This window comes from Entelurus aequoreus, linkage group LG08, assembly GCF_033978785.1.
Source record: "Entelurus aequoreus isolate RoL-2023_Sb linkage group LG08, RoL_Eaeq_v1.1, whole genome shotgun sequence".
NCBI classification, from domain to species: domain Eukaryota; kingdom Metazoa; phylum Chordata; class Actinopteri; order Syngnathiformes; family Syngnathidae; genus Entelurus; species Entelurus aequoreus.
The window spans coordinates 18,111,202-18,127,478 of NC_084738.1; the positions used below are offsets into that span (position 1 = coordinate 18,111,202).

The 16,277-nt window shown below is 37.3% G+C and overlaps 1 protein-coding gene across 2 annotated transcripts; it reads right to left on the reverse strand.

The window, feature by feature from the left end:
• Window positions 1-4,767: 4,767 nt before the first annotated feature.
• Window positions 4,768-15,568, reverse strand: LOC133655568 (sarcoplasmic reticulum histidine-rich calcium-binding protein). 2 transcript variants are annotated; one of them, XM_062055840.1, is made up of 7 exons: window positions 15,513-15,568; window positions 14,178-14,825; window positions 10,419-10,498; window positions 10,283-10,354; window positions 10,146-10,200; window positions 5,175-5,211; window positions 4,768-5,086 (listed from the first exon to the last, which is right to left on the reverse strand). In XM_062055840.1, exons 2-7 carry the CDS (start codon window positions 14,749-14,751, stop codon window positions 5,065-5,067), a joined length of 840 nt encoding a protein of 279 aa, XP_061911824.1. In that variant the 5' UTR covers window positions 14,752-14,825; window positions 15,513-15,568; the 3' UTR covers window positions 4,768-5,064. The 2 variants fall into 2 exon arrangements, with proteins under 2 accessions (XP_061911824.1, XP_061911823.1); XM_062055839.1 differs by lacking the exon at window positions 15,513-15,568 and having other exon boundaries at window positions 14,178-14,840.
• Between the last annotated feature and the right edge of the window lie 709 nt (window positions 15,569-16,277).

Here is a 16,277-nt window from a genome sequence, read left to right on the forward strand (position 1 = left end):
TACTAATCTGACATTTCAGACCTTGTTGGCAGGTTAGTTGGCTTATTGTAATGAATATACAGTACAAGCCAAAAGTGTGGACACGCCTTCTCATTCACAACACAAGTGATGGTCCCAACCCCATTGATAAAGCAAGAAATTCCACTAATCAACCCTAATAAGGCACACCTGTGAATTGAAAACCATTTCAGGTGACTACCTCTTGAAGCTCATCGAGAGAATGCCAAGAGTGTGCGAAAAAGTAATCAGAGCAAAGGCTGGCTATTTTGAAGAAACTAGAATATAAAACATGTTTTCAGTTATTTCACCTTTTTTGTTAAGTGCATAACTCCACATGTGTTCATTCATAGTTGTGATGCCTTCAGTGACAATCTACAATGTAAATAGTCATGAAAATGAAGAAAATGCATTGAATGATAAGGTGTGTCCAAACTTTTGGCCTGTACTGTAGCTCACATATTACTTTTATTTACCATGATAAAATACCAAAACTTCTATGTTTCAAAATATACAAAAATAAATAAAAATGTAATTATGACCAATATCTGAAATCAAGGTAAACAAATGTTTTTTTTTAGTTTTTTTTGCAGGATCTCGCACATATTTTAGTCGCATTTGTTGTAATGAAAAACTAAATCATGTATGTTTCTCTCTGTTAAATGTTTTATTTAATCCATATGCCAATTAATATCAAATAATCTAAAATCAAGGATTTTTTAATTGACTACAATATATTTGTATATAATGATAGTTACTGCTCAGTGGCCTTGTAGTTAGAGTGTCCGCCCTGAGACTGGAAGGTCTTTTTGGAGGACTCATTGCCTCACTTAGCATCAAGGGTTGGGGTTGGGGGTTAAATCACCAAATTATTCCCGAGCGCGGCCACCCCTGCTGCTCACTGCTCCCCTCATCTCTCAGGGGGTGAACAAGGGGATGGGTCAAATGCAGAGGTTAATTTCACCACACCTAGTGTGTGTGTGACTATTGTTGGGACTTTAACTTTAACTTTACCTAACTAACTATGACCTCAAAATCCTCTCCCAATATAAATATATATATATAAATATAAATCTTCAGGAAATCATTTTTATTTTAACATTTACTTGTTTTGTCAGGAAATGGACCCGATTATCTCCCCGCTAAAAAACTAGAACTTGGTGTGCACTGTGCACTGTGAAAGCTGCTAGACCAAAATGATTGTATGAGCTGCAATGGCATTTAAAAAAAATTTATTAACATTTTTTGTTCCCTTTCCATGTGTTTTTATTGTTTCCTGCATGTTGTCCTCTTTTTTTTTTCCCCCTGCTCAACAGGTCTGACTGGCTTTTTTGTTCTGGCCAAAATGGAGCGTCTGCTACAGTTTCTTTCTTTCCTAGTCATAAACCTTAACGTCCCTGTGAGCACTTTTTTTGAACAAACCGGTTTGTGCGAAGAATTGCACAACCCTTCACCATTATTGCATGTCTGACTTGATCTACAAATGATTTACAACGCAAATTGTGGCTGTCTAATGGCAAGCACGTATAGACACATTCTGTGTTTTACCTATTCATGCAAGCAAAAAGGACTTCCTTGTTTTCTTTTTTCAACTATGACAAAAAGTAGCAACATTGCTAGAATAAAATCAAGGCGGAAAAAAAGTACACTTTCTTTCAAGAAATAAAGTCCCAATATTATGCAAATGAAGTTGCAGTTTTACTGAATGAATGAATGAATGAATGAATGAATGATCTTTATTTGTCATTGTGCATGTACAGGTACAGGTCCAATGAAATTTAGGTTGCTTCCCTGAGGTGCTTTGCATTTTAAAAAAATGAAGAAACCACACAATATACAGAAACAACACAATATACAATATGGCCTAAAACCACTCTAAGAGGCAATGTAAAAAAAATGAGACAATAAAAAGTATAAAGTGACTAGTAAACTGACTAGAGAGGAGTAATGCTATGTTCAAATTCCCACACAAATGAAAAAAGCTTATATGTCATGTTATACTGTTCCCTGATTCTTCCTTACACGGCCTAGAAGTGTGGGGGAACACTTATAAAACCAATCTTAGTTCAATTAGGATCATTCAAAAAAGAATGATCCGCATTGTGAAAAAAATGGCTTAGGGCACATACCAATGATCTTTTAATTAAATTAAAGCACTAAAATTGAAGGATTTGGTCGACTTTAAGACAGCACAATTTATGTACAACATATCTGTGTTGGCCCTGCGATGAGGTGGCGACTTGTCCAGTGTGTACCCCGCCTTCCGCGCGAATGCAGCCGGGATAGGCTCCAGCACTCCCTGCGACCCAGAGAGGGACAAGCGGTAGAAAGTGGATGAATGGATAAACAACAAGTTACCAGTGTATATTCAGGGATTGCCAAAAAAACAAGACTGTGTTTATAATTTCCGAAATACATATATATATTTTTTTAAACATAAAAACCGGTGCAAAGCAAGATTATTTTAAAGAAATCAATCATAAAAAAAATATGAGAATGATTTAAAATTAATATGATGGAAATTTATCATTTTATTTGTGATGAATAAAAATTTAAAAAATGTACAACTGCATGCATAAGACATTGGTAGTTTTTTTCTGTTTTTGTTTTGTAAATACAGTGTGATAGGCGCAATAAGCTTTAGCTTCTGCCTATTCAATTTTAGACTATATGTATAAAAAAGTTTTCTCTTTATCCGTCAATTGTTTGAATGTCTGAATAAATTAAACTTGAAACTTGAAAACTTGAAACGTGACACATAGTCACTGACATTGACCTAATATAATATATACATATTGTCATAATATTACACTGGTATCCTATAATATTACAATGTTATTCTGGTAAATGTTTGTCTTATTTTTCTTTTAAAATTGTTAAATTCTAAAAAAAAAAAAAAATATTAAAAACCTCTCAATATCACATTACAATCTTGTGAAATCAGAGCTTGATTTTCATAAAATATTTTATATCTCACAATGTTACCATTTTAACCTTGTAAAATTTTGTTTTGGTAATTTTCTTTCAAAAGTATGTAAAATAATAATAATAATAATGCTAATAATAATCCTTGCACTATTACATTTTATTCTTGTAAAATCACAACTTTATTTTTGTAATATCACACGTTTTCGTTTAATATTTTATTTTATAGTCTCCTAATTATAGCTTTATGTCAAAACTAATGGGTGACCATGGAAACCAAACCAAACAAGGAAGTGCAACCAGGAACTAAAAAGAGCCCAAAACCCAAGCAAAACAAAAACATGATTAACACAGACATGACACTTTATTTTCGTAGCATTTCATTCTATAATTATAGGGGTGCTGAAAAAAGTCGATTAACGTTCAAATTGTAAATCTTATTATTGTCCATTTTAAATCGATTCAGAATTTTCATAAATCAATTAAGAAAAGTTGTATTCCTTTTTTTTTTTTAACAATAACATTTTTAGGCCGTCTGCGCACTTATTCACCAGACGTATATGTTGTATAGGTTCAATTATCATGTTTATACTAAATAATATATTGCAGGAATCGGTTTAAATCAATAATTGATTCTGAATTGAATAGTCACCCCAAGAATCGAATCAAATCGTGAGTTGTTCGTAACCCTAAAGCAGTGTTTTTCAACACTAGTGTGCCGTGAGATACAGTCTGGTGTCCCGTGGGAGATTATGTAATTTCACCTATTTGGGTTAAAAATATTTTTTACAAACCAGTAATAATAATCTGCAAATGTGCCGTTGTTGAGTGTCGGTGCTGTCTAGAGCTCGGCAGAGTAACCATGTTGTACTCTTCCATATCAGTAGGTGGCAGCAAGTAGCTTATTGCTTTGCAGATGTCGGGAACATGGTTTGTCATGATCACAATATGCAGACGACAGCGTGCAGGTAAAAAGGTATCTAATGCTTTAACCGAAAATAAAGTGTGCCGCTAAGAAAAGGCATTGAAGCTTAGGGAAGACTGTGCAAAACGAAACTAAAACTGAACTGGTTGCCAAGTAAACAAATACAGAATGCTGGAGGACAGCAAAGACTTACAGCGTGTGGAGCAGACGGCGTCCACAAAGTACATCCGAACATGACATGACAATCAACGATGTCCCCGCAAAGAAGGATAGCGACAACTTAAATAGTCTTGATGGCTAAAACAAAACAGGTGCGGGGAATAGCGCTCAAGGAAGACATGAAACTTCTACAGGAAAATACCAACAAAGCAGGAAAAGCCACCAAAATAGGAGTGCATCACAAGTACTAAAACAGGTAGACACTAAAAAACTCCAAATAAATCACGGTGTGATGTGACAGGTGGTGACAGTACACCTACTTTGAGACAAGAGCTATAGTCATGCATGTTTGGTTATGGTTTGATTTCTTATTCGACACTTGCGAGAACCACTTTTTATTGTCAATATCAGCTGCTGAGTTTCAGTTTTTAATGTTTTCTGCTGGTGGTGTGCCTCCACATTTTTTCAATGAAAAAAATGTGCCTTGGCTCAAAAAAGGCTGAAAAACACTGCCCTAAAGCAACAATTTTGATTGAGATTTTGTTTTGCTGTTTCGCTACGGGACAGTAGCACCTCAGGGAAATGTAATAAACCCCATAGAAAAAAGGGACAAGCGGTAGAAAATGGATGGATGGGGAAAAAACCATATACGATTTAATGCATACACTTGCGAGGTCAATGTGAAGCAGTATGCCATTTATTTATTTAATGCATTAGCGTTGAAACGAGCATAAACAAGAAACATGTTTTATTCTGCACCGACACGAGTCAAACATTTGTCTTTCAAGAGGAACCGGCACTGATTTGGCACTGGCACTGAAAAAATATATCTTTAAAAATTAAGCCACAAACAGCATTTGCATATCTGATTAAGTATATGAATTGTCAAAGAAAATGTCCAATAGGTAGTTTAATTTGTTTAATTAAGGGGACATTTTCATGATCTTGTGGCTGCTGCTCCACAATGTGTCGCTGGACAGCTCCCGTCCTGACCAATGCGCACCTGATCTCACCGCAGGGGGGGTGCACCATGTCCTAGTCAAATCTGAAAAGTTTGATTACAGTAAAGAGGCCACAGTCCTGCAATGCCAAAAGATCATTGTCAGTACTGATTGTCAGTCGTCAATATTTACAAATGTTTGTGTGTTAGTAAGGAGAGGAGTCTTACTGAAAGATGGAGGCTGTAAGCTCATCAACAAGACCGCCTAAAAAGAACAATATTGTTGTTATTACATTTTTATGGCAGGTATAAAGTGACAAAAGACGGTGTAAAATAAATGGATTACCCACTTGTGCCCACAATTCTTAAAAACAGATTTAATCAGTTAAAATGTATTTAATTGTATTATTGTATGTATTGTATTTTATTATGTATTTCATTTTTGGTTCTTTGAAGTGTGAAAGGTGTTTTAAAATAGAGGTGATACACTTAAGACTAGGGCTGCGAATCGTTGGGTGTCCCACGATTCGATTCAATATCGATTCTTGGGGTCACGATTCGATTCAAAATCGATTTTTTTTCCGATTCAACGCTATTCTTGATTCAAAAATGATATTTTCCCCATTCAAAAGTATTCTCTATTCATTCAATACATAGGATTTCAGCAGGATCTACCCCAGTCTGCTGACATGCAAGCAGAGTAGTAGATTTTTGTAAAAAGCTTTTATAATTGTAAAGGACAATGTTTTATCAACTGATTGCAATAATGTAAATTTGTCTTAACTATCAAATGAACCAAAAATATGACTTGTATTATCTTTGTGAAAATATTGGACACCGTGTGTTATCCAGCGCCCCCCGCGACCCCGAAGGGAATAAGTGGTAAAAAATGGATGGATGGATGGATGGTGTTGTCAAGCTTATGAGATGCGATGCAAGTGTAAGCCACTGTGACACTATTGTTCTTTTTTTCTTTTTTTTCATAAATGTCTAATGATAATGTCAATGAGGGATTTTTAATCACTGCTATGTTGAAATTGTAACTAATATTGATACTGTTGTTGATAATATTCATTTTTGTTTCACTACTTGTGGTTTGTTCTGTGTCATGTTTGTGTCTCCTCTCAATTGCTCTGTTTATTGCAGTTCTGAGTGTTGCTGGGTCGGGTTTGGTTTTGGTATTGGATTGCATTGTTATGGTATTGCTGTGTATTGTTTTGTTGGATTAATTAATTAAAAAAATAAAATAATAATTTTAAAAATAAAAATAAATAAATTAAAAAAATAATCGATTTTTTAAAAATGAGAATCGATTCTCATTTTTAAAAAATCAATTATTTTTGTATTTATTTATTTATTTATTTTTCGATTCTCATTTTTAAAAAATCGATTATTTTTTAATTAATTTTTTTAATTATTATTATTTTATTTTTTTTTTTTTAATTAATCAATCCAACAAAACAATACACAGCAATACCATAACAATGCAATCCAATTCCAAAACCAAACCCGACCCAGCAACACTCAGAACTGCAATAAACAGAGCAATTGAGAGGAGACACAAACATGACACAGAACCAAAAAAAGTAGTGAAACAAAAATTAATATTATCAACAACAGTATCAATAATAGTTACAATTTCAACATAGCAGTGATTAAAAATCCCTCATTAACATTATCATTAGACATTTATAAAAAAAAAAAAGAAAAAAAGAACAATAGTGTCACAGTGGCTTACACTTGTATCGCATCTCATAAGCTTGACAACACACTGTGTCCAATATTTTCACAAAGATAAAACAAGTCATATATTTGGTTCATTTAATAGTTAAAACAAATTTACATTATTGCAATCAGTTGATAAAACATTGTCCTTTACAATTATAAAAGCTTTTTACAAAAACCTACTACTCTGCTTGCATGTCAGCAGACTGGGGTAGATCCTGCTGAAATCCTATGTATTGAATGAATAGAGAATCCTTTTGAATCGGGAAAATGTCGTTTTTGAATCGACAATCGCGTTGAATCGAAAAAAATCGATTTTGAATCGAATCGTGACCCCAAGAATCGACATTGAATCGAATCGATTTTTTCCCACACCCCTACTTAAGACCCTTGCCGGTGCCCTCATACAGTGTCATTTTGACTACGCCTGCATTTCATGATTCACCAGTAACCCCAAGCCACTAAAAACGAAACTGCACACTTCCCAAAACAAGCTGGTGAGACTCCTGCTCAACCTCCCATACAGGACTCACCTAACTCAAGCCCACTTTACCAAATTAGGATGGCTTAGAGTTGAGGAAAGAGTACACCAAATTGCAATGTGCCTGGTATTCAAAATACTCAGAGAAACTGTCCCCAAGTACCTGTCCAACTACAAACCCCGTTTCCATACGAGTTGAGAAATTGTGTTAGATGTAAATATAAACGGAATACAATGACTTGCAAATCCTTTTCAACCCATATTCAGTTGAATGCACTACAAAGACAAGATATTTGATGTTCAAACTCATAAACTTGATTTTTTTTTGGCAAAGAATATTTAACTTAGAATTTCATGGCTGCAACACGTGCCAAAGTAGTTGGGAAAGGGCATGTTCACCACTGTGTTACATGGCCTTTCCTTTTAACAACACTCAGTAAAGGTTTGGGAACTGAGGAGAAACATTTTTTAAGCTTCTCAGGTGGAATTCTTTCCCATTCTTGCTTGATGTACAGCTTAAGTTGTTCAACAGTCCGGGGGTCTCCGTTGTGGTATTTTAGGCTTCATAATGCGCCACACATTTTCAATGGGAGACGGGTCTGGACTACAGGCAGGCCAGTCTAGTACCCACACTCTTTTACTATGAAGCCACGTTGATGTAACACGTGGCTTGGCATTGTCTTGCTGAAATAAGCAGGGGCGTCCATGGTAACGTTGCTTGGATGGCAACATATGTTGCTCCAAAACCTGTATGTACCTTTCAGCATTAATGGCGCCTTCACAGATGTGTAAGTTACCCATGTCTTGGGCACTAATACACCCCCATACCATCACAGATGCTGGCTTTTCAACTTTGCGCCTATAACAATCCGGATGGTTCTTTTCCTCTTTGGTCCTGAAGACACAACGCCCACAGTTTCCAAAAACAATTTGAAATGTGGACTCATCAGACCACAGAACACTTTTCCACTTTGTATCAGTCCATCTTAGATGAGCTCAGGCCCAGCGAAGCCGACGGCATTTCTGGGTGTTGTTGATAAACGGTTTTCGCCTTGCATAGGAGAGTTTTAACTTTCACTTACAGATGTAGTGACCAACTGTAGTTACTGACAGTGGGTTTCTGAAGTGTTCCTGAGCCCATGTGGTGATATCTTTTACACACTGATGTCCCTTGTTGATGCAGTACAGCCTGAGGGATGGAAGGTCACGGGCTTAGCTGCTTACGTGCAGTGATTTCTCCAGATTCTCTGAACCCTTTGATGATATTACGGACCGAAGATGGTGAAATCCCTAAATTCCTAACAATAGCTGGTTGAGAAAGGTTTTTCTTAAACTGTTCAACAATTTGCTCATGCATTTGTTGACAAAGTGGTGACCCTCGCCCCATCCTTGTTTGTGAATGACTGAGCATTTCATGGAATCTACTTTTATACCCAATCATGGCACCCACCTATTCCCAATTAGCCTGCACACCTGTGGGATGTTCCAAATAAGTGTTTGATGAGCATTCCTCAACTTTATCAGTATTTATTGCCACCTTTCCCAACTTCTTTGTCACGTGTTGCTGGCATCAAATTCTAAAGTTAATGATTATTTGCAACAAAAAAAATGTATCAGTTTGAACATCAAATATGTTGTCTTTGTAGCATATTCAACTGAATATGGGTTGAAAATGATTTGCAAGTCATTGTATTCCGTTTATATTTACGTCTAACACAATTTCCCAACTCATATGGAAACAGGGTTTGTATTTCACCAGATTAAGTGATGCTCACTGGTACTACACGAGAGGGAGTTCCTCAGACCTCGCCCCCCCCTCCCCCAAATTCAAGACTCTCATGGGAAAAAATGCATTCTACTATTTTGCCACCACACAGTGGAATGCACTACCAACAGACCTTAAAATTCGAACTTCCCTACTAAATTTTAAAATTGCCATAAAATCATGGCTCAGCTCAACCTCTACCTGATCTGAAAAAAAAATTGATTCCCAGCAACTCTTCGAAGCATCAAGCAGGTTTATATGTGGTTATAGTGTAAATATAGTTTCTCATTCTGTTTTGCACACTCTTGGAGTCAACATGTGCATAGTCATGTACATAGTGTCATGTATATAGTGTATATACACCCCCCCCCCCCCTCCATTTTTTGTATATATTGTTTTTCAAATCACCTGACATGTATACTGTGTATATGTACACTACCATTCAAAAGTTTGGGGTCACCCAAACAATTTTGTGGAATAGCCTTCATTTCTTAGAACAAGAATAGACTGTCGAGTTTCAGATGAAAGTTCTCTTTTTCTGGCCATTTTGAGCGTTTAATTGACCCCACAAATGTGATGCTCCAGAAACTCAATCTGCTCAAAGGAAGGTCAGTTTTGTAGCTTCTGTAATGAGCTAAACTGTTTTCAGATGTGTGAACATGAGTGCACAAGGGTTTTCTAATCATCAATTAGCCTTCTGAGCCAATGAGCAAACACATTGTACCATTAGAACACTGGAGTGATAGTTGCTGGAAATGGGCCTCTATACACCTATGTAGATATTGCACCAAAAACCAGACATTTGCAGCTAGAATAGTCATTTACCACATTAGCAATGTATAGAGTGTATTTCTTTAAAGTTAAGACTAGTTTAAAGTTATCTTCATTGAAAAGTACAGTGCTTTTCCTTCAAAAATAAGGACATTTCAATGTGACCCCAAACTTTTGAACGGTAGTGTACATGTTACAGGTTATATATATGTGATGAATATTTAATGGGCCACAATGGAAACGAGCCTTTTGGCTTTTTGTGCCGCCCATTCGCCTTTTTAAAGCATTACATGGATTCAATTCTTTAAAGATGTCAATAAACTTCTCAATCAATCAATCAAAGTTTGATTACTTTAAATTTTAACTATAAGATATAGACGTTTAAAGATTTAAGAATGGATACAATGATAGGAGAAATAACCGAATATTAAAAATAAAAAAAATGTGAATGATGTACCTGGCGTGCAGATGGTGTCACACAGTATGGGGCAAAGGTAGCAAGAGGAGCATTCCTGCGGGGAAGAAAAGAAGCCATTATGAATGCACACAGCCAAAAATGCTGCTGTGTAATGTGTGCATCAGACAGACACTTACTTTGCAGCGTTCACAGTGAGATGATTCGTCGCCCTCCTCACATTGACACTTGTCACACTTGCTAGAACAATGCTTCACACAACACCGCCATTGTTATATAAACGTTTGATTGAATCGATTATCGACATTCCTTTACCTCGCAGATGGAGCAAACACTGCACAGAGAGCCTGAATGGAAGTGCTGTGTATCGGTTTCAGCCGAGTCATCATCTTTGTCTATTTGGAACAGAATCATGAGGGAGCTCTTTAATTGGTTAATGGCAGCAGGACAAATGACATCTCAACTTAAGAGTGTTTTGAGATAAGAGCTGTCTCTCCGCTAATTGTTATGCTTTAAGTTGCAAAGCAAAATTTTGAGTTACAGGCTTCCCCGCCATTATTTGGCATAAAACATGTCACAGTGAACCCAGTAAGATCCGTCTAAACCAGGGGTGTCAAACGTACGGCCCGCGGGCCGGATCAGGCCCGCGAACAGGTTTTATCCGGCCCGTGGGATGAGTTTGCTAAGTATAAAAATGAACGGAAATTTTTGAATGAAAGAAACTGCTGTTCTAAATGTGTCCACTAGATGTCACAATAGCAATTATTTTTATCTTTGTAGATGATGCTACATATGTACAAAATAAACCACATCAGTCGAGGAAAATGAGTAAACTACATAAATAACATCCTGTAATTTGATTTTGATGTAATTTTTTTATCTTGATAGATTGAAACTTAACACCAATGAGTTGACTGATGAACATTATCACATCATTTATTCAGAAAGTATAAGTAACAACAAATGAAGATAGAATACTATTAACCGCAACATGTAAGTGTAAAAAAACAACAACATTATTATTTGTACAATTTCAGAATGTGCTTGTTCTATTTTTAAACCAAAAAAAACAATGTGAAGTTGTCTTTATTTTTAAGTTATCATGCCGTGATTTTACCAGTCCGGCCCACTTGGGAGTAGATTTTTCTCCATGTGGCCCCCGATCTAAAATGAGTTTGACACCCCTGGTCTAAACCATCTGGTCTTATTCGCTTGCATTAGCTCGGGGGTGTCAAACTCATTTTCATTGAGGGCCCTATCGCAGTAATGGCTGCTTTCAGAGGACCGCTTTTTTAAAATTAATTTACAATATATATGCGGGTAATAACCTGTGATTAATCATGATTAATCGAAATGCATATGCATTTAATTATTAGATTTTTTTATGTATAACTTGCTTTAAAATCATAAGTAAAGGTGACAAGCAGATATTTAACTATTTGTTTTTATCTCACAAAATAGGTTTGCAATACAGTATACAATAATATAATTGGCATGATCAGATAATATTAAAGTTTAAAATACGCATTTTTTTCTGTCAAAATTGAAAGAGCGAATGCATTTAATAAAAAAAATTGTAATAAATATTTTATTGAAACCCATTTTTTCCAGGCTTTCGCAGGTCACATAAAATGATGTGGTGGGCCAGAACTGGTCCCCGGGCCTTGAGTTTGACACTTGTGCATTAGCTTGACATGATTTTGTTTTCCAACAATGGGAAGGAAGGAAGTGAGGGTGAAGGACAGTGCTGAGAAGAAGAAGCAGATGCTATTCTTTGAATTACAGAAGAAGAAAAAAATCCAAAACAAGACTGAGTGTTAACTTGATGAAGCAGTACTAGTCTGCGCTGCAAGTCTGCACCATAATGAAGCAGAATGAGTCCAACACCAGACAAGAATGTTAAAATGATATCTAAACGGCAGACATTTATCCATGAAAATATGGAAAAGCTGCTGCTGGTTTGTTTGAAAGGAGATACTAAGTCCACTCTCCCAGGTAAATGCTGTACATTATTATAGTACTTCATAAAACTACTCTATAGTTGTTAGTAGTACATTCTATTGCATTGTTTTATATAATACTTTTTGATCTAAAAAAAAAAAACGTTTTAAAGGCGTGTTACATGTTAAAAGTGTGATGTTTTGGGGGGCCAAGCACCAATTAAATTGATTTGAGTTCATTTCAATGAGAGATGTTGATTTGAGATTCAAGCGTTTCGAGTTATGAGCTTCGTCACAGAACCGATTAAGCTTGTAAGTTGAGGTACTACTGAGATCGGTAGGTCGTGAGTTCAAACCCCGGCCGAGTCATACCAAAGACTATAAAACTGGGACCCATTACCTCCCTGCTTGGCACTCAGCATCAAGTGTTGGAATTGGGGGTTAAATCATCAAAATGATCCTAGAGCGCAGCCACCGCTGCTGCTCACTGCTCCCCTCACCTCCCAGGGGGTGGAACAAAGGGATGGGTCAAATGCAGAGGGTAATTTCACCACACCTTAGTGTGTGTGTAACTATCAGTGGTACTTTAACTTTAATACTATGATGCAATAACTTTATTGCATTATAGTATTAAAGTTCAAGTATTCTGTAGTTTTGATGTTCATTGATCAAGTACTGATCCAAGATGGCAGAGTTAGAGGGGGTCAAAGGTGGACCCTCATGGCTTCACTATTGTCTAAGGCTACTTTTCAGCAATAGATGTTACAGTAGGCTTAAAAATATGAATCTCATCTCCTTACAGGTTTTATGCCAATTTATGAAGGATCAGCCACCAATCAGTTATTGCAACTGATTGCATCCAGCCAAATCCATGCATGGCTGTATTACTCTGTATCTACCGTAAACAGCTCCGGTGGTTCTACCAAAGGCAAGAACGGTTCATATAACGACCTCACCGATAAGCCGACTTATTTTTGGTACTGCCGTGTGTGCCGGTGTTCAGTTCACCGTTCCAAACAGATGAACAAAAGGCAGCCGTGCCGAAAGTTTGAGGACAATAATAACAATAACAATAATGTGTCATAGGGCTGTCAAAAATAAAAATAAAAAAGCTTGTTTCAACTAAACTCATGCAGTAATTAGTGTTTAGTGCATACAAATATACTAAAAATCAATCGAACAACCTGTTTTGTTTTTTTACATATACAACCCCGAGAGGGACAAGCGGTAGAAACATATACATGCATATAAATAATGTTGTAATAATTTAAGTGTTAATAATAAACTGTTTAAAATGTTCACTTTAAGTTAAAGTTAAGTACCAATGATTGTCACACAATCATTCTCTGCATTTGACCCATCACCCTTGATCACCCCATAGGAGGTGAGGGGAGCAGTGGGCAGCAGCGCCGGCCACGCCCGGGAATCATTTTTGGTGATTTAACCCCCAATTCCAACCCTTGATGCTGAGTGAAGTAATGGGTCCCATTGTTATAGTCTTTGGTATGACTCGGCCGGGGTTTGAACTCACGACCTACCGATCTCAGGGCGCACACTCTAACCACTAGGCCACTGAGTAGGTGTGTTAAGGTAAGTCAGTGTCATTCTTAAACGTCATAGCAGTGGTTCTTAAACTTTTTTCACCAAGTACCACCTCTGAAAAAACCTGGCTCTCCAGCCACCATAATGACCAATATTAAAATACAGTAGCGTAGTAGGGCTAAGAATTCACTAAAAAAAGGCAGAGACTTCATTTAACAAGTACATTTAACATTTTTGGCCACTAACAATACACACAATTTGAACAGTAACACTGTGTTTGACGAATATAGGAAAATAAAACACTGTACTTTAATCAAGTGATCCCTTGGCGTACCACTAAATGGAGCCCGTGTGCCACTACCACAGTTTGAGAATCACTGCTTAATAGTATTGCTTGTGTCAACTTGTTACTCTTTAATTGGCGTAAGAAACCTCGTTAATAGCTCATTCGTAAACCATGCTTTTTTTCCCCCAGTAAAGTGGTAACATGCGTCCTCATGATTATGATGGAGGTTATGTCGGCCATTCTGGTAAAAAGTATTCCAAAAAAAAGTTTTTAAGGAAAAGTCAAGATGCACACAAGCATGTTCACCTTCATCATTCTCCTCTTCCTCCTCCTCAGACTCCTGCTCTTCATCCATGTCCTCACCGTCCTCTTCCTCAGCCGCTAGCTCCTCCTCCTGCGTCTCTTCTTCTACCAGTTCTGCTTCCTCCTCTGACTCGGCTTCCCTTCCCTCATCGTCGTCTTCTTCTTCTTCTTCTTCTTCTTCTTCTTCTTCGGTGTCCACATCCTCAGGAGCTTCCTCGTCGTCAGTCTCCTCGTCATCCTGTACAGTCTCCTCTTCCAGACTGGGGTCCTCTTCCAGCTCTTCTTCCTCAGTGGTTTCCTCTTCCTCACTCTCTTCTTCCTCCTCAATGTTTTCATCCACCTCCTTATCTTCTTCTTCCTCCTCCTGGTCTTCCTCTTCATGTTCATCACTTGCAGCTCTATCATCCTCCACTACCGCTTCCCTCTGCTCCTCTCCCCCAGCATCATCTCCATCTGCAAACGCCTCCTCAACTTTACCGTGCTCCTCCAGGGGGTCCTGAGCCCGCGCCAGCTCACACAGCGGCGCCGGGGACGGGCAAAGCAACAGCATCAGGACAAGACCCGCCACACCCGCCATCTTCGCAGAAAGACCGGGAGAGGTTTATGGAGTAGGAGCTGGAGGTGAGGCGGTCAGAGGAGTCTGAGCCAGCTCTGGGCCAGAGGACACAGTGGGTGAGCAGGTGAGTGACAGCAGCACATGTCAGGAAGAATGCTACTGGGGCTTTTAGCCTGTTGGGGAGGGGACGGGGCCTCAATAGCAGAGCTAAACTGGCAGAAAGGTGAGCTCGGACGACACATGGTATTGAGGTCAGGTTGCAATAATGGGTTGGGAATCTTTGGGCTTCGGTCTGATTCCGATATCTGGGGTGACAATTCGATAAAAATGTTTATTTTTGATTCAAACCGATTCTCGCAGTGTGTTATTTGTAAGGATGTAACGATTGATTGATGTATCGATAGATCGATTAACAATATTATTATAGAGGTTTATTTGAAATAGGGACAGATAGAAAAACATAGACATCTGAAACAGTTATCCAATGTATGCATCATAGTGTTTGTAGCCAAAGCTAATTTACAACACTTGTCCCCAACAACAACAACACAGATCCAACATCATTAAAATAGGAAAATAAAAAATAGAATGAGTCAATAATAGTAATAATACAGACAAAGTGCAAACTAGATAAAAGCCAATAATAATAATAACACAGACAAAGTGCAGACTAGATAAAAACCAATTAGTAAAAATGAGTAAAAACTAAACATGGGAACATGATTGTTGCTCAACTAGCCATAATTTTGTTTGTTTTTTGAAAGTGACAAGTGCAGGTATACTTTTCAAAGTGTCCGGTAGAGAGTTCCATAGTTGTGGTCCTTTTATTGAAAAGGCAGTCTGGGCAAAAGATGTTCTACGGAATGGAACACAACAGTTGCCTTTTGACATTGCTCGGGTGGTAGATCTGGTACCACTTTGCAGTCTTGTAATTGCCTTGCAGAACAATTGGGGAGCAGAGTTATCCAAGCATTTAAAAACCAGTTTGACTGTGCGTAACAAAATAAAATTGGTAAAACTTAAAATATTGTATTGGGTTAAAATTTGGCAATGATGATATCGTATACTCTTCTTGTCTAGAACTTTCAAGGTGCGGTTATAAAGACACTCAATGGTCTTGATTGATAACTGGTGTGCCTGGGACCATGTAGATAAGATATGTGCGAAAGAATCATTAAATTATTTCAAGTATATCAATCTGTGCTCAGCAAATTCGCCTTCCGTATCGGTCCAAGATCGTTTTATAAGGGAACCGATCGGTTTTATCGATACAAGAAAAAGGAAAACATTGGATTAAAGAACGGCAAACTTTGCATGAAGTGTAACACTTTTAGATATAAGGACATCAAACGTTAAGTCTGTGACATCATCAAAACAAAAATGTCGGATACCTATTGTGGTTGAGAAAGGTCATATCATAAATTACAAGACTACAGCTTTCAGCTACAGCACGATTGCAAAGACCATAACAAATTGGAAATCTCATGTAAAAAAATATACAACATAAAAGTAGCAAGAAACACGTCAATAATGAACAAAGCAAAACA